Source organism: Phodopus roborovskii, unplaced genomic scaffold (assembly GCF_943737965.1).
Source record: "Phodopus roborovskii unplaced genomic scaffold, PHOROB, whole genome shotgun sequence".
Classification (NCBI taxonomy): domain Eukaryota; kingdom Metazoa; phylum Chordata; class Mammalia; order Rodentia; family Cricetidae; genus Phodopus; species Phodopus roborovskii.
The window spans coordinates 11322067-11348591 of NW_026126515.1; the positions used below are offsets into that span (position 1 = coordinate 11322067).

Genomic DNA, 26525 nt, shown 5'->3' on the forward strand with positions numbered 1-26525 from the left:
TGAATTGGATGGGCAAGCCCCCACAATGACACTATTAAGATGGTTTTTCATTTAACACTTAATTTTCCATACATATAAAAATGGAAAATGAAGTTATTTTTAAAGGGAATATCTGAACAAGGATTGTCATGTATTGTTTCTGGTTTCCTTAAGGGCGCACTACAATAAGCTGTGATCCCTAATACAGTTCATCAATAAGGCAATAAAACAATGACTTAAGGACAAGAGGACTTAACTTCCTGGGGTTTTAGGTATCATTTTTCTTTTATCCTGTTATGATGAACGCTAAGGTACATGTACTATTCTAAATCATTTCCGTAATGTTTGACTCTGCCATCATTCTTCCAAACTCTGCCTCTCTTAGTCCATTATTTTCACTGGTAAGTTTATACCTCCTAATATGTGAGCATCTACTTCTCATATTCATTTTCTGCCACTCCAGTCAATACAACATAACCGGAATAAAGGGCCTTCACCTTTGTGTTATTCATTGGTATGTTCTCACACACCAAGGAGAGATTCCTTAAAATAAAACAAACATTTGTTGAATGAATGGACATTGTACTTCAATCTCTTTATCAGGGGAGAAGAGAGAGCCGTACCAAGTCAATTCTTACACACGTCCCATAGGTAAATATTGAAAGCACACAAAAGGACACTGTGGCCAAAGGAAAGTATCAAGGCTCGCCAGCTTGCTCTAATAGTCTCAGAAGTGAAGAGAGATAAGAAGACACGAGGTAAGGAGCACAATTTGGAAAAAGTCTTAAGAGGTGCCAGTAGGCTTTTTCCAGCCCCATGGTCCCATCAAGGCACAGGAGGAGGAGAGGGAGCACACGGACCCACCTCTCTTCTCGTTGTGGAACTCCTCCAGAAGCTGCTCCTGCCTCTCGATGTGCTCAAACAGAGACAGGAGCTCAGACTCCTTGTGTTCTGTCAGGTCCCTGAGCTCCTGTCTGCAGAGCACCAGCTGCTGCCGTAGACTCATCTCTCTGTTTTCTCTCTCCTTCAGTTCCTCACAGAGCCACTGAAGTTTAGTCTAAAAATAAAAAAGACATTTATAGCTACTTATTAAAAAGGAAAATAAAATTCCACAAGACAACAGCCTATCGATGAGTCTAAAAAAGTAACATTACAATAATCCCAACAAATACAGAGAAATTAAAGCACAATTTGAACCTTTAATTTGCTTCAAGGTTTATAGCAGTTAAATGTCATTTCAAGAATTAAGCTATGAAAGTCAAAGATGTTTATAAAATGCCCAGTGCACTTTGTTATCTTTAGAAAGACAACACTACAATAGAGTTTGGCCAACCATGACACAGGTGATAGGTAGTCCCTTAACTTGTTATGGGAGTCGATTTAAATTTAGTAAAGCCATTTAAAAGTTTAAAAACTCCTCAGAAGAGGGGAGACAGAGTTAGAAAAAAGAGAAGGGGAGAAGAGGAGTGGAGATGTGGGCATGAGGGAACAGGAAGATTGAGATAGGGAAAGAATAGAGGAGAACAAGAAAAGAGATAACATAATAGGAGAAATCTGGCACCAAGGAAATGCCCAGAGATCTACAAGGATGAACCCAACTAACAATCTAAGCAATAGTGGAGAGGCTACCTTTAATGTCCTTCCATCATAATAAGATTGACAACTACCTTATATGCCATCCTAGAGCCTGCATCTAGTAGCTGATGGAAGCAGAAGCAGACAGCGACAGCTAAACACTGAGCTGAACTCCTGGAATCCAGTTGCAGAGAAGGAAAAATAATGAGCAAATGGGTCAAGACCAGGCTGGAGAAACCCACAAAATCAGCTGACCTGAACAAGGGGGAGCGCATGCACTCCAATATGATAGCTGAGAAATCAGCATAGGACCAACCCAGATCCCTTAAATGTGGGTGTTACAAGGACTAGGCAGTCTGTGGGGCCTCTGGAAATAGATCAGTATTTATCACTAGTATACAGATGGACTTTGAGAGCCCATCACACATAGAGGGATACTCTCAGCCTAGACACATGGGGGAGGGCCTAGACCCTGCCTCAAATGATATGACAGACTTTGAAGACTCACCATGGAAGGTTTCACCCTCCCTGGAGAGCAGAAAGGGGATGGGCTGGGGTTTGGTGGGAGTGACAGGGGAAGATGGGAGGGTGAGGGAATGGGGATTGACATGTAAAACAACCTTGTTTCAATTTTAAATTAAAAAAGAAAAAAGTTTAAAAAAAAAAAAAAACTCCTCAGAAGAGAACTACTTGAATTCTTGAATTTAGAGATGTGCATTACAATGGCTAGGAATATCTCTGAAAGTCTGCTGGTGAAAGAGCCTGTGATCCATATTTCTGCCTTGGAAAACCACCACAGTTGCAGAAAGGGTTAGACAGACTTATCACATAACCCAGGCATTCTAGCAAGTAGGATAGATAAATGAAATCCATGATGAAGTCATAAAGGTATAGTCAAAACAGCACATTTACAACAGTCCTGAGAAACCAAAAGGCCCACCAAATAACTTGGATGAATAAAATGAGACCTATTCAAGCAATCAAATATGGTATGTCAACATAAGCAAGGCAAATTCAACATGACACAAACGGGTAAACCTTGAAAACAACTTTCTTCTACATGAAAAAAAGGCAATCACAAAAGAACATGCCTGCTTGATTTCATTTATTTCCCATCCAGAATAGACAAATCAATAGAAACAAGGTGGTTAGTGGATGAGCAGTGCTGGGAGCCAGTGAAAGGTAGGCTGGGAAGTAACAGTGAAAAGTTCTGATTTTCTTTCTAAGTGAAAAAGTATTCTCTGCTTGGGTTTTTGGTTGTAAAACTCTATAAGCTTACTAAATGGTCTGGGCATACATCAACCTGAGTGTGTCTGTCTGTCTGTCTGTCTCTCTCTCTCTCTCTCTCTCTCTCTCTCTCTGTGTGTGTGTGTGTGTGTGTGTGTGTGTGTAAGTATATACATGTAGGAGGAAGTGTGCTACATACACAATTATGATGTGTACATGGAAATTAGAAGCCAATGTCAGATGTCTTCTCTATTTTTTAAAAAAGTTCCCTTAATGAACCAGGAGCTCACTGATTAAGTGAGATTAGCTGGCCATCAAGCTTAGCGGATCCTGTTGTTTCTGTTTCTACCTGCCCAATGGCAGAATCACTGGTATATACCACCAGGCCCAGCTCTTTACATGGGTGCTCAGGATCTGAACTCACACTTGACAGTAAGCAACTGAATGACTGAGCAATCTCTTACTTAAACAGCAACAAAAATCAAAAGGATACGACTGTTACAGGGGCTAGAAAAACAAGCCTGAAATTAGTCCTCCCTTAATAAAGAAGATCAGGCTCCAAATACATACCATGTAGCCTGTGCACCTGTATTGTCTGGCCATCAGTGAACACATATAGATGTCCCTCAACTTCAACTGGGCTGTGGAATCAAACTATGACTAAAGACATTAATAAAGTGTGGCTTACTTTCTAACACTCCATTTCAAATATTCATGCAATTACAAAACATGAAAAGTTTCATAAGACAGGAGACAAGAAAACATGACCAACTCCTTCCCAGACAAAAGGAACCATTTCCGCGGCAGCACTGAGAAAGGACACAGGGTTGGGCTAACATCATTACCCTCATTCAGCAGAAAAGGAATTTCTGTTTTAAAAGAAATAATCTCCATTCAGAGAGGAACAGGAGGCTGAAAATTAAGGAGTGGTAATGTAGCCACAAACAAATGAAGAGTACTAGATGACCCAAAAATCTGCATATTTCAGATCTGACAGTTCCTCCAAACTCACAGTAGAAAGAAGGATCAATACTGGTGGCTGAGTTTCTAACTCACTCAAGTGTGAAACAAGATTCCAGAAGTAACAACACCTTGGAAATGAGAAGTCAGTGTTAGACTGGAAAGTGAAGATCTTGAGTCAATGAGACACTTGGTGCATGTAAGGGTAGAGTGATCAAGAGTACTGGATGAGGACAGAGATGATGGCTCAGCAATGAAGGCAGCTAAAGGTCTCAAAGCAGGTAAGACTAGCCAGTGAGTCTAAGCGCCAATAAATAGTTCAAGATGGGACACACAAACAACTCAAAGTGAAGCAGGAAGGTCATCATTCCAAGATAGGAGGCAGAGCCAAGAAGACTTAGTACTGGAGCCCAAAAAACCAAAACACAAGATGGATGCTCTTAATGTCAAGAAGTATTGTGAAGGAAGAGTAAAAACACTATGTCATTTTAAAAGAAGAATCTTTGACCGGAGTAACTGTAGCTCACCCCAGCGAGCCAAAATAGAGCTGGAAAAAACTGAGTGTCACACTATGGTGGTGATTGTTTCCCCTCAAACAAGGTAGGAAGAAAGGGAGACGATGACTCTACTTTATTCTACTCTTTTCTGCAGTGTTGGAATATTTGTATTGAGAATGCACTTAAAGTACCATGTAATAAAAGCTTTTCTATGTAACTACCAATTCTAGATATACATCAGTTGGAAATGACTCAATACTAAGACCCAAATTTATCAATGGCTAGACTACACGAATGCCTTCATTGTGCCTCACTGCAGCCTCCTTTATTAAAACCAGTATGAATCTATACTTTTGTTTAACTTCATGACATCTTGCTACTGCCTCAAGCCAAGCATGTGAAAAGCTTCCCTGAGCATCAGACCATTACTCTCATGATGCAGTGGGAAAAGATTAGAAAGATTTAATTTCTGGAAAAGGGGACCTGGGCAGCTGAGTCTTTCTGCTATTTGGCAGCTTAAGCACATACATTGTTGTCCTTGTAAGGGATTTATATCTTTAAGACTTCCACCAAGAAAGTTGTATCTTTGCCTGAAACCTTCCATAGAAAGGGCTAATGTCAACACTTTGGCACTTATATGATACTATACACTTGAAGGATCTCACAAATTCAATTGAGTGAAAAGGGAGATGTTTAAGTTCTAAAGTGATACTTCTCATGCACTATGTCTATGTTCATACATGTATATTTTAATAGAGTTATAGCACATTGCTGATGATGCACCATACAAAAGCCATGCAAAGCCCCCAGTATTAAGCAAGGCAACCTCCTCTCAAGTTGGTGGCATAAGGAATACGATAATCTTCCAAAATAACATGGGCTATTAACATCACCTTAGTTGTCTTCTTGAACTTGAAGGTAAGAGCCTATGCTGAAAACGGGACTTTGAATACAGGACTGGGAGAAATCCAGCTGGAACTGACCTAGATAACTCTTCTCTGAGGACAGGTTCTCATTGTACTGGAAGGTGCTACAAAAGCTGCCAAAGGAAAAGAGTAATCGGTAGTCCTACCCAGCTGAAAAACTTAGGAACCACAATGACTGCACTGGCAAGATAGCCTCAATGGTACAAAAGTGGCACTTTCATCTTGGGAATGGAAAACCAACAGCTGTCTCATTTTACTTAAGAATTGCTCAACAGGAGGTAATTTGTGCCTGGTACTGGCACAAATTATCCTTGGATTGAGAAGTCACAGACCTGAAGGAAAACCTACTGCTGCCATTATTCTAAACCATTATAACTTTTAACTCTATTCCAAATACTAACCTTTATAACTACAGATGACTGTAGCTCTCGACCCTGATCCAAGCTCTTTTTACAAATGATGAAGGTTATTACACAGATCCACCACTGGTCAAACTGAATAGAATACAAGTGTGGGGTGTCCAACTTTAACTAATATATCTCCGATGTAACCCCTACAGAGGCCAGGACACCAGTTGCCAGATGCCCCCTAGGCACAACAGATCAAATACACCCAACAAATCTCAGTAACAGGGTTGCTGGAACAAGACCAGCATACTGGAAATTCCAATTAAGATGCCGATGTGAACAGCAGAAACTCCACATGGTCCCACACCTAGATGAAGAGCTTGTAAGGAGCCAATGGCTGCTAAGAGAATTGGTTTCCTCCAGGGATGAGTTCCCATGAATCTCAAATGGTTAACCCCAGGCACAAGTACATATGAACAACATTAAATGGGCTCAGTAGGTTATATATTCATTGATGTATGCACATACACACATGTAATGACCAAGAAAAAGAACAAGAGGCCATGAATGGTGTAGGGCACAGGAGGAGTTTGAGAGAAGAGGGACGGCGGGGGTGACACAGATGACTGCTCATGTACAAAGCTCCCAAAAGACACCGCATCTTACATATTAGCAACAAGAAGTCCCATTTTAAAAGTGAAAGTTTTTATTTTAGAATTAACATTCCTAGCCGATATTAGTAACCCCTCAAAAGTTAACACATTCATCACCTGCACACTACCAATCTGAACCATAAAATACAGCACAACAGAGATGGGCTAAGGTTTGTGCCTATGATGGGCTGGGTAACTGACCCTTTATCCAGTGTTAGCTGCTGTGGCATGGCACTTTGAAGCTAGAGACTTGTTTTTTTTTTTTTTTTTTTCAGCCAGTTGGCACTTAACAAATTGCTCACTCTGTGATTATGGATTAACCAATGTGCTTAGAAATTTGGGAAGTGGTACAAAAGGCTAACTATCATGGTTTGAGCTCAAAATTAAATTTTCTGGAAACTGAACTATTTAAATTCTTTAATTACTGCCAATGGAAATACAGTAAACATTAGTTCTCCAAGGATTAGTCTAAAATCTGGCATTACTCATCATTATAGAAAAGTATATTAAATTGATTTATTGGTATGATGGTACAACTATAGTACCTTTTAACAGAGAATAAAATAAAATAACTTTGTAAGCAAAAGAAATTCAAATGCACAAGATGACATTTAAAAGAGCCAGAAATGAAGGAAGATGCATTTAAAAAATAACAAATGAATATGGGCTGGTACAAGGAATGGGCTTCACAGTGAGCCACAAACTATCGAGAGGCCTGTGAAAAATGACAAACAGGAGTGAGGTTGTCAACTTCCTATCAAAAAGAGGACCACCTACTCTAAGAACAAATCACAGTGAGATAATGCAGGCCTTAATTCGTTTACATCAGATGTGACCACAGCAAACAGCTACAGGAACCATGAACAAAGAGGGGAGAAAATACCATGTATCTTAAAATATACTATTCATTCAGATTGTTGTTTCACTATTTTAGCATTTTGAACTACATATGGATATTTGAAATATAGCATGCTTTTCTAAAATCAATTCTAAAAAATAACAGTGTAAGTGTAACAAAGCTCAAGGAACATTTTCCCTCCCACAGTGTAAGCATCAGTTTTAATGTGATCAAGCCCAATGTCCTCCTCGGTGCCCATGGCTTCCTAACTCATGAGGACAAGACCCTGTCCTACCACACCATCTAACATCCTAAAGAGAAAACAAATTCCACATTGCATTCATGCTTCCTCCACACCATTTTCATACTCACTACCACTGCAAGATCTTAAAACACATTTGGATTAAAAAAGAAGAAAAAGAAGATCCTTGAGACCAACACAGCCCAGCCTCCATTTAACCTGTCTTTCCTCAGTAATACAATGCAAACACAGAAACTCAGCCCAGGCTTCCATTTCCTGGATCCATTCTGTTCAATCCCATCCCCGTGTCCGATCTCTTGTTCACTTGACTGTACAGTCCTTGGCATTACTGAATGGTGTTAATAGAGAAGTAACAAATCTGTCTTGTCCCGCTGAATTATGGTAACATATAACAACAACAAAAATCATTCCTGAAACCAACCATCATACAGGCTCCAGTTATAGATTAAATTTCATCCTCTCAAAAGCTATACACTAAAGCAAAAGCCTAAACACACATTTACAGAGTCCTGAGGGAGGTGAAGAGAATCATTTTGTAAGGGTAAGCCCTTAACCTTGAGACCTAGGATCTCTTTAAGGAAAAAAAAAAAAAAAAAAGAAACCAAAACTCTTTCCCATAGGATGTACACAGAAGACACATGAAGACACAGACAGAAGGTAGCATGCACAAGCCAGGAAGATAGCCCAGGTGCTACCTTTACTGTGAACTCACTTCTCCAACTGTGAGAAAATACATGTCAGCTGTTTAAAGAACCAGTGCGTGGGATTTTGCTAAGAAAAGCAGAGATGACTTATGTGAGCAATGACTTTAATCGAGTCCTGCAAAGGCTTTATCCTGCTGTCAAAAAAAACTCAGATTCGGTTACACTTGGAGGTTTCACACTAAGTGAATATGAATATAGACTACATTAGTAATCCAAAATAAAATTAAAATTTATGGAAATTTAATCAACCAATAATCAATTATGAGAAAGCCTGTTTGTTAGATAAATACCCAGCATCTTCATTAAGTATCTTGAAAAAGCAGCTTGGAACCCAGGACTTTAACCACAGCAAATTATAATTAGCTGGCAAGGCTATTAATCATACAGCAAAAACCTTTCTATTAACCACTCACAGGAGCATTTTACAGATTGCATAATAGACTCATTTATTTAACAACATCAACAAGCAGTGCTAAATAAACCAATATAGGGAATTTTGAAATAAGGCAGTTTTTATCTCTGTAGCTCCAGCTCATAATTAGGTGGGAATATTCCTAAGCAGCTAGTAAAACTATCACAAGGATCTTTCTATTCAGTGAGAGCCCTCTACTGAGACTTACCATACTACAGTGAAGTCACTAAGTAATGACTCAAAACTCAAAACCACAGAAAACAGAAAATTCACATAAAAGATGATAGCTCATGTAGTCAGCAATAACACTAGCACCCATAATTTTTCTGCCTTAACTACTATGCTTCCCCCATCAAAACTCTAAAAATAATTTTGAAGGGAAAAAAATGGCAATTTTTTTCAGAATATGAACCAGACCATGCAATTCAAATTGTAGTCAACTTCAAGGTACATTTTAATGTTTATGTGGCATTAGGGATCAAACCCAGGGCCGCACTCATGCTAGGCAAGTGCTCTCCCACTAAGCAGATCTCCATCCATCTTTATTTTGATTTTGAGACAGTCTCACTAAGTTCACCCTTGAACTGCACCGTAATCTCCTGCTTCAGCCTTCTAATTGGCTGGAACTAGGCCAGGCTCAGATTAGGATTATAATTTTTAAATAATACTTTCTTCACATTTTACTTCTAAATATGAACAAAAAAGAAAAATATCTCCATAATAACAGTGTGTTTAAAAATTTAAATTAGTTTCCCCTAAGCTGTGCATTTTCCATGCATATGCCCTAATGCATATTTTCAACTAATGAAACAAACACTGCATGTGATATTTTCATTTTTCATTGAGACAGAATATTAGATGATTACTCATATCCTTAACAAGTATATACAATATCCAATGTTTTTGACATACATTGTTTTGGAGGCAATATCCAAAAATGTCAAATTTTATTTGAAAGTGAACTATAAAACTAACATTTAAAAAAACAAAGCATTCAATAATCAAAGTGCAAAACCCTTCTCAGTGACTCAGGAGGTTCTGTTTCTACATAAACTCAAAACCACGCAAGCCTCAATTTTCTGATCTGGAACAGTAGCAGTTACACTATAATTTCTCAAACCATTTGAGCTGGACACTGTAAAGAAGGGGCTTTCCAATGCCTAGTGCAGGAAATACTATTAACACAAGAAATGTGGCTCTGAGAATGATCCCAAAACAGGACAACACAGGAAAATTCTTCAGTACTGCAGAAGTGTATTTCCTCTCTATACAATCTTGAAGTTCATGGCCCTGACTGAATGAAAGAAATACTTGGACATTAAACTATGTAAAGAAGGCTGGGAATGGTGACCCACATCTGTAATCCCAACAAGGAAGGACATTTACTGAAATTCCATGTGTTCACTGCTCATCCTTCTGTAATTCTGAAGTAGAGGAAGTACTTTGAGTGCAAAAATGTAAAAATTCCAATGTAATAGTTCTTTGGGATAAGGAAGACTCAGTATTGGGCATCTAGTGAGGCACACCATAACAGGTGTGAAAAGTATGACAAGGGAACCAGACACAGAATGTCCTCTATCTGGCTTACAAACTAGGAGAGTGAATGGGAATTCAGTGCAAGAGACAAGAAAAAATGAAGTGACATTCTACACTGAATTCATTTGTTTACATGTTAAAGGAATAATTACATTGGACTCTGAAAACATGCAAACCATATGACAATCACGATTCTGCCTTGTGCATGACATCAGTTTTCCTTTACTCACTCTCTGCAATGGTTGAATAAAAATAGCCACCCATAAGGTCACAGAGAGTGGCACTACTAGGAGGTGTGACCTTGTTGGAGTAGGTGTGATCTTATTGAAGGAAATATATCACTGGGGGCAAGCGTTGAAGTTTCAAGTACTCAAGCCAGGCCCAATGTGCACTCTTCCTGCTGTCTGCTGATCTGGATGTAGAACTCTCATCTCCCTCTCCAGCACCATGTCTGGCTGTAGGCCACCATACTTCCCACCATGATGATAATGTACCTCTGACCTATAAGCCAGCCCCAATTAAATGCTTTCCTTTATGAGAATTGCCATGGTCATGACCTCTTCACAGCAGTAGAAACACTAAGACACTACTTAAAGAAGGAACTTAGATCTGGAATGGATAGTGATTCAAACTACTGTGTGGCCCCATCCTGGAGTGTCTGTCCGCCTGCTCTAGATTTGAAACTTCATCCCTATTGTATCATCAACAATGCCCCCCCCTTTCCCATTTCCTTCCATTTAAATCTACATGTCCTTGCTTCTCTTTGGACTTTACTATCCAAACAGATATTTCAAAATATGGATTCAACTATTAGCTAGCTTGCTATAGAGGACTCTGCCTACCCATTTATTTAGGGGTCAATTCTTTCTTGCACTCTTCCAGTGTAACCTAAAGAAACCATACATCCTAGTCTCCACCACATTCTGACATGACAACTATTGTTTGAATGTTGCTGCCAAAATATTGCCACTATCTTTTTGTGACTGTAAATCTCTGAATGATCTCCTTAGAACAAACCATTAGTATGTCTTAACCTCCTGCCTGGCTGGTCTCCTGACATCAGTCCTCCCACCTCTCACCTGGCTCTCACATCACTAGAATGTGAGCCTTCTATGATACGGACATGAGTATGTCGCTTCTTTTTGAAAGGAATATCCTTCCCGAATATAATGAAATGATAATCTGCATCTGAGCTCCTGAAAATGGCATAAGATGCCTTTCCCAACAACCTGTGCCCCATCTCAGTCTGGAGCTTCCTCTCTGCCATTTTCTGCCTTGTCCTTTCAGATGCTGCTCTGGTCAAACCACTTAGAGTTTGTTTTAACTTGTCATGTTCTCTCTGCATGTGTGGGCTTCCACATGTCACCTTCAGGATCCATGAGAGACATCAGACTGCCATGGCATCCTCTGCATATATGAAAGCTCTTCATATAATATCCTAAGTTTCTGCATGTTCATCTTCCTCTTCTATCAAAGAAGGTTCCTTTAGAGCTTATTAATTTTTATGCCACAAAATGTAACATAGCATCTAGGATATAATATTGTCCTCTGTTAAGCAAAGGAAGCCATAGCCTCTATATGGTCTGCTAGAATTTACTACAAAAATCTCATTCTTAATCTACGGGAACTACTTGCCTGGCATCCCTTAATAGCTATCTCAACTCTCCTACTTCCTATAACATCTTATTCGGATGCTCCATTGGTTATTTTATCTGCAGATCTGGACCAACTCAGTTGGACTTCATGTTTATGTCACACCAGCACTGCCCACAAAGTGATAGTGATAAAAACCCACCCAGCCTGCTAGCTTTTCTACAGTTAACACTAACAAAAGAAATTCATTTAGTAGATTTATGAAAACAATTACCAAATGTCCCCTGAGGTCCTTCCAATCCTGCAAGGTGTCAGCATAGACTAGCTGAATAGCAGTTCTACTTTCCATACAGTTTTTGTTCGCTGATTTCAGATCTTATCTCCAATACTTATAGAGCTGTCTAGTCATAGTTCATGGACATTACAGGATTGTACCCCATCAATAACCTCCGCCATCTTTCTAGTAAATGGATTCAATTCCTCCCTAGTCGGTTGGTCAGCATGGTATTTTTTTATCACAGCCTTTTACACTGTAGACAGAACAGTTGTCTCATGCAGTATTAAAGCAGCTCTGATCAGAAGTTCAATCCCATTAAATGATAAGGGAAAACTGCTCGCCAGCCCCAAATTAAAGAGCTATGATTAAGAGTCATCTCTGCCTCTCATAATTTAACTGAACCACGCAGCAGTGAAAGCTTTATGTTGAGAAATGATAAAGATTTTAACTTGAAAGAAAATTCTAAGTACATTGCTCTTGTTGTCAGAACTGCAGAGTTAGGGAAAAGAAAAAGAGAAATGCTAAATAAATGCATAACCAAAGTTCCCAGCCAAGGAATTCTGAGATAGCAAAACATACATTCTACATTTCCAATGTAACAGGCAAAAATGTGAATTTGCATGTTATTTCTAACAAAAAAAAAATAGTTGAAATGCATAAGAGTGACATTGTTAAAGAAGAGGAGAGAATTTTATGCACTAAGGCGAAGGCTGTTCACTCATAGTATTTTCTTCCTCTTCTGCCTAAAGCGCCATAGGCCTTCAGAGATGCTCACTGCCATGGTATCCCACAACATCCTCACAACCTCAGCAGTGGTGACTCAAATATTCTCAACTTCTCACCACTATTTTACCCATAATTAGCCAAATACCTTCCACATGTTGGTTTTTACTTTAAGTGTTTAAGTGTCTTAACTATGTGTATGTCTCTTTTGCCTCTGTGGACCACTCATGCTTCTGGTGCCTCCAGAGTCCAGAAAGGGTTAAGACACCCAAAACAGGAGTTAAAGGTGGTTGTGAGCTGCCTTGTTGGTGCTAGGAATTCAGGTCCTCTGGAAGAACAGTCAGTGCTCTTGTCCACTGATCCATCTCTACAGCCTTCGCATAATTTTTATAAGATCAAATCTAAATGTCCCTCCAGTTGCTTATTATGACACTCTTGCAACATTGTATATTCCTTTGTCAATGTCTTCAAATAGCTACAATGCCATAACACGGTTCAAGGAATGCTTTGGAATCTGTCCACATCTCAATATTAGACCAGAGACTACATGAGAGCCATGGTGACTGACACAAAGGATTATAGAGTACGTGAATGTTCCATAAATAAGAAAATACTCTGAATGGCCATGCATACAGTGGTAAGACATTAATTGTGAATTGGATGGTAGGTAATATTCATTCTTTACATGGAGGTGAACAAGTTACTTCCCTCCCATGAGACTTGTCTTTTCTCACATTTTTAAATAGGTGTAATGAGAATGGGGGGTGTAGTCCAATGGCAAATACAATGCATAAGGCCCTGGATTCAAACACAGCAATCCTTTCAAGGTTGGTGAAGAATTGTGGTGGGATTCTAATGGGGATTGCATTGAATCTGTAGATTGCTTTTGGCAAGATTGCCATTTTTACTATGTTTATCCTACCTAACCAAGAGCATGGGAGATCTTTCCATTTTCTGGTATCTTCTTTAATTTCTTTCTTTAGAGCCACAAAGTTCTTATTATATAGGTCTTTTACTTGTTTGGTAAGCGTTACACCAAGATACTTTATGTTGCTTGTGGCTATTGTAAAGGGTGATGTTTCTCTGATTTCTTTCTCTGTCTCTTTGTCGTCTGAAAAAAGTAGGGCTACTGATTTTTTTGAGTTTATCTTGTATCCTGCTAGTTTGCTGAAGGTGTTTATCAGCTGTAGCAGTTCCCTGGTAGAGTTTATTGGGTCGCTTATGTAAACTATCATATCATCTGCAAATAGAGACAGTTTGACTTCTTCCTTTCCAATTTGGATTCCCTTGATCTCCTTTTTGTTGTCTTATAGCATTAGCTAGAACTTCTAGTACGATATTGAAGAGATATGGAGAGAGAGGACAGCCTTGTCTTGTTCCTGATTTTAGAGGAATTGGCTTAAGTTTCTCTCCATTCAGTTTGATGTTGGCAGTTGGTGTGCTGTATATTAGTCTTATTATGTTTAGGTATGTTCTTGTTATCCCTGACCTCTCAAAGACCTTTATCATGAAAGGGTGTTGAATTTTGTCGAAGACTTTTTCCACATCTAGGGAGATAATCATATGGTTTTTCTTTTTCTGTTTGTTTATATGGTGGATCATGTTGATAGATTTTCATATGTTAAACCATCTCTGCATTCCAAGTATGAAGCCTACTTGGTCATGGTGGATGATTTCTCTGATGTATTCTTGAATTCGGTTTGCCAATATTTTATTGAGTATTTTTGCATCGATGTTTATCAGGGATATTGGTCTGTAGTTTTCTTTCTTAGTTGTGTCTTTGTGAGGCTTGGGTACCAAAGTTATTGTGACCTCATAAAAAGAGTTTGGCAATGAACCTTCTGTTTCTATCTTGTGGAACAGTTTGAGGAGTAGTGGTATTAGTTCTTCCTTGAATGTCTTGTAGAATTCTGCACTGAATCCATCTGGCCCTGGACTTTTTTTGGTTGGGAGGCTTTCGATGACTGCTTCTATTTCATTGCGGGTTATAGGTCTATTTAAGTTGTTTGTCTGTTCTTGATTTAATTTTGGTAAGTGATAGTTATCCAGAAATTTGTCCATTTCCTTTGAATTTTCAATTTTTGTGGAATACAGATTTTCAAAGTATGACCTGAAAATTGTCTGGATTTCCTCTGTGTCTGTTGTTATGTTCCCCTTTTCGTTTCTGATTGTGTTAATTTGCATGTTCTCTCTGTGCTTTTTCATTAATTTGGATAAAGGCCTGTCTATCTTGTTGATTTTCTCAAAAAACCAACTCTTCGTTGCATTGATTTTTTTGTATTGTTTTCCTGGTTTCTATTTTGTTGATTTCAGCCCTCAAGTTGATTATTTCCTGGCGTCTACTCCTACGGGGTGAATTCGCTTCTCTCTGTTCTAAGGCTTTCAGTTGCACTGTTAATTCTCTTATGTGACTATCCTCTATTTTCTTCATATGGGCACTTAGTGCAATGAACTTCCCTCGTGGCACTGCTTTCAAGGTGTCCCATAAGTTCGGGTATGTTGTGTCCTCATTCTTGTTGAATATTAGAAAGTCCTTAATTTCTTTCTTTATTTCTTCTTTGACCCAGGAGTGGTGCATTTGCACATTGTTCAGTTTCCAGCAATCAATCAATCAAGTCAATTAACAAACACCAATCCATCAACAAACAAACTTAAAAGTCTCTTGATACAGTAATCTAGAAGTCTATACTACAGGTGGTTTAATTATCACATTTAAATTAAATAAAAAGATTTAGCTGTGTGTATTTTAAAGTTGAAAAAATACTCTACAAAAAACTGCAAGTGTATAAGACTAATAATATCCGGTATATTTTAATCAGTGAATTTGCAAATTGACCTATCATACAAAGGTAGTTGTTATATATCCCATAGTGAAAAGTGATGGAAGGGCTGTAAGAGGAATTGGGGGGGAGATTTGAAAATTTCATCATGTGCATATATGAAATTTTCATACAATAAAAAGGTATATCATAGTGTAGAATTTTAAATAAAATAGAAAATTATCAACTTTTAACTTCTGTTCATTAACAACTATTTTGTCGGTGATGGCAGAGAAAAGTTATCTTTAGGACATAAAGTGGGCCCTCCTCATTTTTTAAAAAACAACCTAGGGAGTGAAGGGATTTGCTTGAGCTAAATGGAGTCAGCAGGCTATAAGCTTACACAAAAATTTCAAAATACATTAAATAAGTATGTGTAAAATAAACATGAGTTCTAGATACTCTGCCCTGTGGAAACTTCCAGAGAAATTCCCACCTAAATAAAAACCAGGAAAAATTGTCTCTGTTAGAATCTGGTTCACAATTCAATATTCTTACCGTCCTTTATTTTCTAATTCCTCACCTATACAATACATTTACGGTAAATACTAAATGAGGAAAAAAAACTTAGATGCTTCTTACAGGAACTCTTCTCTCTTCTCTGGCAACCAAGTTTCACAGCCTTAGATGCTCAGTCATACAACAAAATATATGATTAAGCCAGGCATGGTGATGCACAGCTATAATAGCAGCACTCAGGAGGCAGAAGCAGATAAATCTCTGTGGGTACGAGGCCAACCTGTTCTACACAGCTAATTCTATGACAGTAAGAATGCACAGTGAGACCCTGCCTCAAGCAAACAAACAAACGAAAAGATGGATGGATGGATGGATGGATGGATGGATGGATAGATAAAGGATGATGGGTAGGTGGATGAATGGATGGATGGATGAAGGATGGGTGGATAGATAGATAGATAGATAGATAGATAGATAGATAGATAGATGATAGTAGCAGATATATATGGCTATATCAAATATAGTTTATTAAAGATCACAAACTTTAAGATTCCATGATGAAATACCTTGCTTTCAGCTAACCAGCGATGTGGATCATAATGTATTTCAGGACCAGAAGTAAATACCTACAAAAAGAGGAAAGAATGTTAGAAATAGGTTTTTCTCTGGCATGAATAAAATTATTCTGCACATAAATAAAATTATTGACCACAGCATCCAAATATATAGTACTTAAATGTTAAGGATTTGAAAAGAGGAAGATTCTATCAAGTACATAATCAATTTTAAAGCACAGTTATTTAGTGCCTGTTATGGATTTAGTTCCTCGATGACAATAAACAGCCAGCTCAGATTTAGACACATAAGATGAACTAGCTGTCAAGGGCTACCATCACTGGCCTCTGGAGTTGAGCCCAGGAGGCTTCACCTGGAGAGGAACCTCAATTAAAGCCTGTTTGCTTCACCTTTGACCTCCTCTCAGTAATGTTTCATGTCATGTACTCCACAGAGGCTTAAATGTGCCTACATAGAGACTTAATTCTGTCTCTTTCATCCATATTTATACCTGGGGGCCCATTTTGTTTTATCAAAGGCTGTGAAGAACAGACAGCTAATCAAAATGAATTTATGCAAACATTGCTTTATATTTCAAAAGACACAAATTTTTTTATTAAATGGTTGCCTATATTAGGTGCTCTGATTTCCATTAAACCAACTCATTTATAAAATCACTCAACATATGGTTTTGCCTTATTACAGAGCTAAACCTGCACTCAAAAGTATGTCTTTATAATTGTAAACACAAATTACATTATTCCAAGTTCTTCAAACTTAGTGCTATGTAGGATATTTTCAGAGAACTTATCAAAACGTTTTATCTAAAAATATCCTTTCTTTTTTAAAGAGATGTCTATTACTATTCTCAAATGCTAACATATCTCCTGAAGTATGTGCATACTACTCTGTCAGAATAACAGTAGTTAACTCATTTAAATGCACACTTTATACATACTAGGTATCCAACACATTCCATATATAAAAGTGCAGTGATACATTGCTTATGATTTATTAAAGCATGCCTGAAGATTCAGAAAGCAAAGTCAGCCACAAGCAATAGAAGCCAGACACACACCTTTAATCCCAGCAGCCAGAAGCTAGGAGGTGGTGGTCCACACCTTTAATCTTAGGACTCAGGATTAAGAGGCAGAAGGATCTCTGTGAGTCCATGGCCACTCAGATCTACACAAAACTGATTTAGTCTAAAAGAGAATTATAGCTCACACCTTTAATCCCAGCACTAGAGGGGTATAAAAGATACTACAAGGCTTAGTGAGAGGTCATGGAGACCGGGTCAGTCCATTCAGTCTGAGATAGAGGTAAGAAGCAAGTGGCCAGCTGCTTTGCCTTTCTGAACTTCACCTTGAAGTTTGGACTCCAATGTCAGTCTCTGGATCACTTCTTTTTCATGTTACACAAAAGTGTTGTGGTGTTACACCCAACTTTCTCCCAATCACTTTTTTCTTTAAGTCTAACCCAGCTCCTCTGCTGTGTTTGTTTGTGTTTGATTTCGTCTTGTGTTTTGAGACATGGTGTTGCTATGCAGGCCTGGCTTCTCTGGAACTGTGGAGACCTATGTAAAAGAGGCGGGCCTCTCTTCTGCGGGTCCCATGCTGGAAATGGCGGCCTGAACCAACACATCCAGTTCTAACCTAAGACTTAGGTGCTCTACCTTTTAATCAGGCTTTGCCTAACTGCCCAAACTCTCTAGTTCTTCTTCCTCTTTCAACAATGCACTATGCTGCTAAATATATGTGAGCATCCACTGACTGACTCCATTAAATCTTTACTACCTCAATTAAATCTTCATTTTGAGCAATAATGTTTATTTATTTTGATATAGAAAATACAAGCAACATTCATGTTTCATGGCTTGCTCCACAGTGTTACAAATGATTTCATGTCTTAAAGAATATCTTCAACCAGTTATAAGTGGCAGAACTGCGGCTGTCAGGGCCATGGGGACAAGATACTACATAAGATCAAATACACAGTGTTTCTACACTGCTGAGCACACAAAGCCCACTCAAAATACAACAATGATTGCCTATCAATATGCCATCGTAGTAAACCTCAAGGAACCATTACAGGCACACTATAACACACCTATGCTGTGAAAAAGAAAAGACAAAAAAAGAACATGTATGTAGATCTAAACACAACGAAACACAAAATTACCTTGAAAAGACAATTTATTCCCTATCAAGCAGGGGTTTTTCAACCTTCCTATTGCTATGACCCTTTAACAACATTGCTCTTGTTGTGGTGACCCCCAAATGGAAAATCATTTTCATTGTTAATTCATGACTGTAATTCCACTACTGTAATGAATCATTATGTAAATAACCGTGATTTTCTGATGATCTTAGGTGATCCCTGTAACACGGTTGTTTGACGCCCCCCTCCACAAATGGGTCATGACCCACAGGTTGAAACCACTACTATAACACAACATTTAACACAACAACCTGACCTGAGCAAGGGGGAGCCCACGGACCCCAATGTGACAGTTTGGGAACCAACATAGACTGAACCAGGCTCCCTGAAAGTGGGTGTCAGCTGGGAGGACTGAGCAGTCTATAGGGCCTCTGTCAGTGGAACCAGTATTTATACCTAGTGTACAAACGGACTTCGGGAGCCCATTCCTCATACAGGGATACTCTCAGCCTAGATACACGGGGGAGGGACTAGGCCCTGCCCCAAATGACTTGACAGACTTTGATGATCCCTCATAGAAGGCCTCACCCTCCCTGGGGAGTGGATGGGGGATGGAATGGGGGGTGAGTGCGAAGCATGGGAGGATGGGAGGGAGAAGAAACTGGGACTGATATGTAAAATAAGATTGTTTCTAATTTAAATAAAATTTGTATTTAAAAATAAAAAGAAGAATGTTCCTGTCCACAAAACTCGGGTGTTTCCAACAGTTGCATATAGCAAGGCTTATTATGCATCTTATAGTATGATTTACATGTTCAGATTTTAATACTCACAAATTACTGAAAACTACCTGAAATGAAATACTTAAACATGGAGTAAATGCTACATTGCTAATATACATTCCTTTGCATTTGATTAGGGTTCAAAGGTCACATCCTCAGAGAAGCCTTAAGAAAATAACATTTGATAGGAAAAAGATAAGGCAGCATATGAAGACCTGTGGTAGCCCCAGAGTCAGCTTTCCACTTAAACCCAACCACTGCTCATCTTAGTCTTAAAGCCTTCTCACAGTGACACTTGAACACCGTCCCAAAAGGACATATGGAGAAATGCAAATGGCAAAAGAGCTACCAACTCTATTAACGCTACCAATTGAAATATTTATATTAAAGTTAAAGCCTTGGAAGCCTTTGACTGAAACAGTAGAAGTATAGTCTTATTTTCTTTCAAACACCACCTAAAGAAAAAGAAAGATATCAGGAAAAGGAAAATCAGGAAAGAAGGATGAGACCTCAGAAGACCTCTCTCTGTTGGAGGAAGAAAGAAGAACCCAACTCCAACTTAAAACCACCTAAGCACAACACCACATTTTAGGGTGGAAATGTCATTAAGGGAAACAAACACAACAGGAAGTGATGCTGCAGCCTAATGTGTTAAGAGTGTCAAGTGGAATACCGCAATGCCAGAAATACATTTGCAGAGTGTCTACCTTCAGGGAATTCAAACACCCATGGGACTCTTTCTGACCTGTCATCTCCTGACACCCATTAACTGAGAAACAATAAACCCATCTAAATGTGAGGGAAAGTATACTGATTAGAACTTGAACGACAGGGAAAGTGCAAGCAAAGTATTTGCTTGAGTGGGCCCCAGTCAGCCAAAAATGTTTCAAGTCCCGCTTCAGATTTCATCACACTAATATATAGGTGCAAGTCCCTAGACCCTCCAGGTCTGGTTCTCTTTTCTACACTATTTTTCACGGGGTACTGAAGAATTGGGTTGATTTTAGTGGCTAAGGGAGACATAGCATACACCATATTTATCATTAAATCTCTCAAGAAGAATTCAATAGATAATAACAACGTCACTACAGGCTACCATGGTGGAAAATTCAGAATCCATGCTTCTTCACTCAAAGGATGTTTTCCTTGATCAGTATTGCTGTCTCTTTGGTGATGGGTTGGTAGGCTATCTTTCACTGAGAGAGACATGGGTAACTCAATAGAACAACATCACACTTTCACCAGGGCTGTGTAATAATAATTTCTAACTCCTAAGCAATACAAGAAGTTATTTTATTTCATAAAACTTTCTGAAATAAAAATAATATGACTCCCATGTAATCACATGCTATGATTCCAACATAATTATATATTAGAAAACTAACTGAAAATTTAAGGCATAATGAGAACTCATAATTACTTTCAATTTCTCCATGGAGTCCTTGGAGAAAGTTTTACAAGCTGCATCAATTTCCTTTCCTATTACACCAAGAATGGATTCCTGTTCTGTCTCCAAACAAAGAAGCTGATCCTTGAGCTGTAGCCTGGCCTCTTCCATCCTCCTTAAGTGTTCTTCTTCATTACTTATATGTTTCTCCTGTGGCATGAGAAATAAAACAGAACCTTATTAAGTGGAGCCAAGACACAGTTATCTATGCAACCAAACCTAAAAACAGTAGTAGAAAACAGATATGACTGGCCATACTTTCACTTAGCAAAATACATATCCCATGAGAACTCAAGTATAAACAACTGGCAAAAATACTATAAAAATTCTAGGAACAAAAGAAAAAAATGTTGAAAATGTCCTTTGATAACAATATTGTTAGTGGGTCAGAAGTAAAACTAAAACATAAACTGATCAAGTGTGGACCCTAAACATTAGTAAAACACCAGAAATATAAATTACCAAACACAATGCTTCCTTTCAATGTGTTATCACCTAAATTCCAACATATTCCTACAAAGTTCTCATCTTTTGAATGCCATCATACTACACACATGCTTTTGAGACAGGAAAATTCAATAAAAACCAAGAAAGAAATACATTCCAAGTAAACAAATACGTTAAATAAAAAGATGTTTTTCAGGAGTCCTTGAAGAGATTACAAGTGCTTTGAGGTCTCCTCCAGGTGGAACAATTTGCAATCATTACTACTTATTATATAATTCCCAATAGTTATGATTAAACAATTTCATTAAAACCAAGCATCCTTGACATGAAAATTCATAATCTCCAATGCCCCCAAGTCCACAGCTTCAGGTATATTGACACCACACTGAGAATCCACTTTGGATTGTGAATTAGGAATGCTTAACTGGTAAAGTTAATACAAACAGTCTAAACCTTCAAAAGCTCTAAAATATGAGCTGCTTCTGCTTTCAAGCATGTTGAACAAGTGTGCTAAAGAAATTCAAAACCACATAACACAGGCCATGCAAGATAATAAAATTACTATTACTGTATATATAGCAGACCACAGTCATAGTGTCAGAAAATGTGTTCAGTCAGTACACAATAGCCTAGGAATCTTTAGCAACCAATTAGACACAAGTAATCCAGGAAAAGTACGTGGGAATCAAACCCACTCTAATTTCAAAGAAAAAAAAGGAAAGAAAAGAAAAGAAAGAAGCACAGCTGTTAAAAAATTAATCATTGGGGCTGGAATGAAGGATCAGCAATTAAGAACACTGGCTGTTTTTCCAGTGGATCTCAATTCAATTTCTAGGACCTACATGGCAGCTCACAGCTGCCTGCAACGCCAGTTCCAAGGAATCAGGTGCCCTCTTCTGGCCTTTGTGGCAACAGGCACATAGACAGACTTTTGGGTGAAGTATTTACACATATAAAATAAATGTTTTTTCCTATTACTGGGGATAGATTCTTTTTTCATAGAATATAACCTGATTATAGTTTCCCTTCCCTGAATTCTCCCCTCAGTTCCTTCACACCTCCCATCCCCTCTGGATCCACTCCCTTTCTGTCTTTCATTTAAAAAGAACAGGCTTCTAAATGATAACAGCTGATGGGAGTGTGTGTGTGTGTGTGTGTGTGTGTGTGTGTTATATTAATAAAACACTGATTGGCTGATTGGCTGGGCAGGAAGTATAGGCAGGGCTAGGAGATAAGGAGAATTCTAGGAAACGTAGGCAGACGGAGTCATCATGTAGGCTACCAAAGGAATAACAGGTCCAGGCATTCTCCAATAAACCATATGGAAATACATAGAATAGTAATTATGGGTTAATAATTAAGACAAAGCTAGCCAAAAAGAAGCCCTAGCCACCTGTCAACAGTTTTATAACGAATGTCATCTGTGTGTTTATTTGGGGCTCAAGTCCTCTCTCTCTCTCTCTCTCTCTCTCTCTCTCTCTCTCTCTCTCTCACACACACACACACACACACACACACACAGCCCACCCATTAATTTATACTTCCAAGATTAAAACAAAGTGCTTCAATTATAGATAGACATTTGGACATATTCTTTATACCCCAGAACACTCACTTTCTCTGTGGGTCTAAGACTATGGGGAAACACAACCCTAATAGAACAGCTTCAAAAAATAAAAAATAAAAATAAACCAAATTGCTATCACTGACAGGCACTGCAACACCAACCTGTAACCTTGTGGAATTAAAGGGTGAAGCTAGAGTATGGAAAGTTGAAGTCCTATTTTGTATGAATAGCAATTCAAAGTCAGGATAGTCAAACTAGAGTCTTTGTCTCAAAATATAAAAACAACATGTTAAAAGAACAATGACAAGCTGGGTGTGGTAGTGCACACCTTTAATTCTAGCACTCCATAGGCAGAAGCAGGAAAATTTCTGTGAGTTCAAAGCCAGTATAGTCTATGTCATGAGTTCCAGGGCAGCCTGGGTCACATAGTGAGACCTAGACATTATAGGGAGGGAGGGAAGGTGGGAGGAAGGGAGGGAGGGAGGGAGGGAGGGAGGGAGGGAGGGAGGGAGGGAGGGCCCAGGGAGGGAGGGAGGGCCCAGACATGATAGGGAGGGAGGGAGGGCCCAGACATGATAGGGAGGGAGGGAGGGAGGGAGGGAGGGAGAGAGGGAGGAGACTATAACAACAACAGAGGCTATAGCTCAGTGATAGGTAACATGCCTACCATAGCAAGGCTCTGGGTTCACCACAGTACCACAGAATGCCATCCATTTGTGAGAGCTCCTGAGATACCTTCAATTTCCTAAGAGTTCTAAAACTGACATTTTGTTTCCAGTATATTTATTACATGAAATTAAAAAGAATTTTCACACACTTTAACAAAAACATATTTTTAAATAAAATGTTCATGGCCTAAGTAAATCACTACTTTTCGAAAGTAACCATTTTCTTTAACTGAAAACTAACTTCAATAGGCAAATATGAAATACTTCCATCCTATGACCATCTTTAACACATCACTGGTGGAGGAGAGATAACAACTAGAAAACATGGATATCATATGTTTCTAAAGAGTGAAACTACAGCCAGTAAGATTTAATTAAAATTTATTGGCTGAATGGCTTATTATAGCTACACACATCAATCAAGAAATTATGATGAAGAATACTCTGAAACATAGGAAAACAGCTGACTCTAGCTTCAAATTCCAGACAGTAACATTACACAGCAAACCATGAAAACTTCCTGAACAAAACTTGGACCTGCCTACAAGCCATTTCCCTGACTATGTAAAAAAGACTCCCATTCCTCATGCCAGTGGCAGCAAGAAAGCTAAGGACACTGAAATGTCACCCATGGTGAAAAGGCATCCACTGTGCCTTTTGTTGGAAATGTGGAAAACAAGTAACCAAACTGCAACCCAACTGTCTAGCAAATTAGGCACGAGTAAACTATTATTTCTGAAAATCTTTTCTAGTGATTGTCACATCAGAACCATTTGTTCAAACCTAATTAAACCCAGATATTATGTAATAGTAAATTCTGTAAACTCAAGGTACAGCCATATACATTGCATGTTGATATAAAAAATAACCAAAACAGGGCTGGAGAGGTGGCTCAGCCGTTAAAGGCTAAACTCACAACCAAAAAATAACCAAAACAAAGCAAAAGGCCTGTGAGATGACTCAGTGGACAGTCAAACTCCCAGAACTGGGGTTAATCCCTTGACCCCCCCCACACACACACACACAATGGTACATGAGCTACATGCACACACATCATTTATACACAGAGACACACAATAATAATAAATTAAATAAAAGAGCAATAGCAACTCTACACTGAAGAAATCAGATCAAATTTCATGAGTACACACCTGTCATCTTGAAAGCAATAGTACTAAGAAACGAAGACAAAGTGAAGTTCAGGAAGGCCGAGATTCTTCACTCATGCTAAAGTGCAGTGGCATGCACGTTCCTGTCAACGTGGACATGACAGTACCCACATATGACCGCAGGCCTCAACCAGGACCATGGGCCATTTCCATGGTACTTCATATGACCTCATATTATCCCACCAGCCACAACAGGCATCTTATGTCTGCCACTCACCAATCTGAGCTCCTTTGAACCAAAAGCATTATTCCTCTTTGCTGCTGTTAGTGGAGTATCTCAAATAGCAAGCAATTAATAAATTATCTTCTATTCCTTCACAAGCATTTCCTTAATAAGCATCCTTAATGCAGCCTCTTAGGTGTCAAGGATAACAGATCCCAATCATACAACAATATAGCCTACAAGTAAGGAAACACATTTTTTTTGAAGTTAAACAATTCTTGCATTTCAGTAAGTTTCTTGAGGGGCATTTTGTCACAAATTAATATTGAACTTACTGAGGCCATATGTAAACAAATGAGCTAGTTCTTTATGAATATTTATATAAGCAAATGAAAGAACACTGCAACTCTATTAGAAGTTTGACGTTGGCAACCAAAAATGCTATTTTGTAGGTTACATACACACTGTTCCTTCTCTTTTATGGGCACACTTTGCATCATTTCCTCCAAAGGATGGGGAATCGAAAATTGCAGTGCAGGAAGAGTTAACCTGAGATGCTGAATAAAAGAGCAGAAACAACAGGACAGATGGTGCGTAGAACATGGGCTATCTGATCTCATGCACTTTAAAAGCCAGGTGGGAACAACAGGCTTCAAAGGTTATCCATAAAACAAACAAAAAAGTAGAAATTCAGATTTAAATTGTCAACCCCCATTTAAGGAAAAGTATTCTTCGCTCAGGCCTTTTAGCATCCTCTTCTAAGATAGGATTGAGTAATACAAAGATCATTACCAGCATAATCAAAAGGTGGCAGGGTATGCACTGGCCATATTCCTAGAGATTAATAACCACAGTTTGAGAAAGTAGTACTTTCTAGGGGACACTTGATGCGCTCACTCTCGGGATCATTCTCTGATTATTATGAATTTCCCTTAATCTAAATACCTAGAAACTGAAATAACATTTGATATTTAAAAGACAGCTATTTCTGATGCATTTCTTATGAGACAAAATGTGAACAAGAAAACAACAACTGGGGTTTTTAATTATGCATTTGGAATGAGTGTTGCTTAATTTTCAGAGGAAAAATTACATGGTATCTCAAAGAACAGCATTTGTATGCTTAGATAACAACCATCAGGATTTCTTCCTTCCCATTTTTTCCCTTAAAGCGGTACTTCTCAAGAATGAGAAGGGAAGAAAGTATGGAAGTAAATCACCAAATTTCATAGCCACTATCTACCAAAAAAAAAAAAAAATGCCTCCTATTGGTTTTTATCTGAAATCTACAGAACACAGCTCAGTCATCATCAAATGAGAAAATGAATGGAGTCAATAAGCACTCTGAATAGCAATAAAAGAAAAAGTCAATGAAAATAAACATGGGCAGCCATTTTATGTTCACTTTTAAGGTCAATAAGGGCCAGAAAATCCTAATTAACTTCAAAGCGATCTCTGAAATAAGTGTGATATGAAATCATCACATGGCCTTGGTTTTCACACCATAGCCAATCATACTCAGCATTACTTAGTCCGATATTTCTTGTGGAGATCATATGCAACTGTGGAAGTCAAGAAAAGCAGACTAACTGGACAGGGTTTTCATGGGAAGTACCCAACACGTTTGCTTTCCTCTCCGTGCCTGCAGCTATCAACAAGAAGTGCCAGGCCTCTCTACCAAATCAAGAGCTAATATGACTGGCAAACTTCGATGCTTTTAAAATCAAATTATGCCGGGTTGAAGAGGTGGCTGGGTGGGTAAAATGCTTGTTGTCCTAGC

At 38.6% G+C, this 26525-nt stretch overlaps 1 protein-coding gene across 3 annotated transcripts in view; it reads right to left on the reverse strand.

The window, feature by feature from the left end:
- Window positions 1-26525, reverse strand: part of Cep128 (centrosomal protein 128) — a 319467-nt gene that overhangs the window by 175272 nt on the left and 117670 nt on the right. For all 3 annotated transcript variants that reach the window (XM_051196144.1, XM_051196145.1, XM_051196146.1), the window contains 3 exons: window positions 20705-20881; window positions 16354-16413; window positions 844-1036 (listed from right to left, as the gene is read on the reverse strand). In XM_051196144.1, the coding sequence (XP_051052101.1) occupies window positions 844-1036; window positions 16354-16413; window positions 20705-20881 (430 nt within the window). The remainder of the gene's footprint in view (window positions 1-843; window positions 1037-16353; window positions 16414-20704; window positions 20882-26525) is intronic.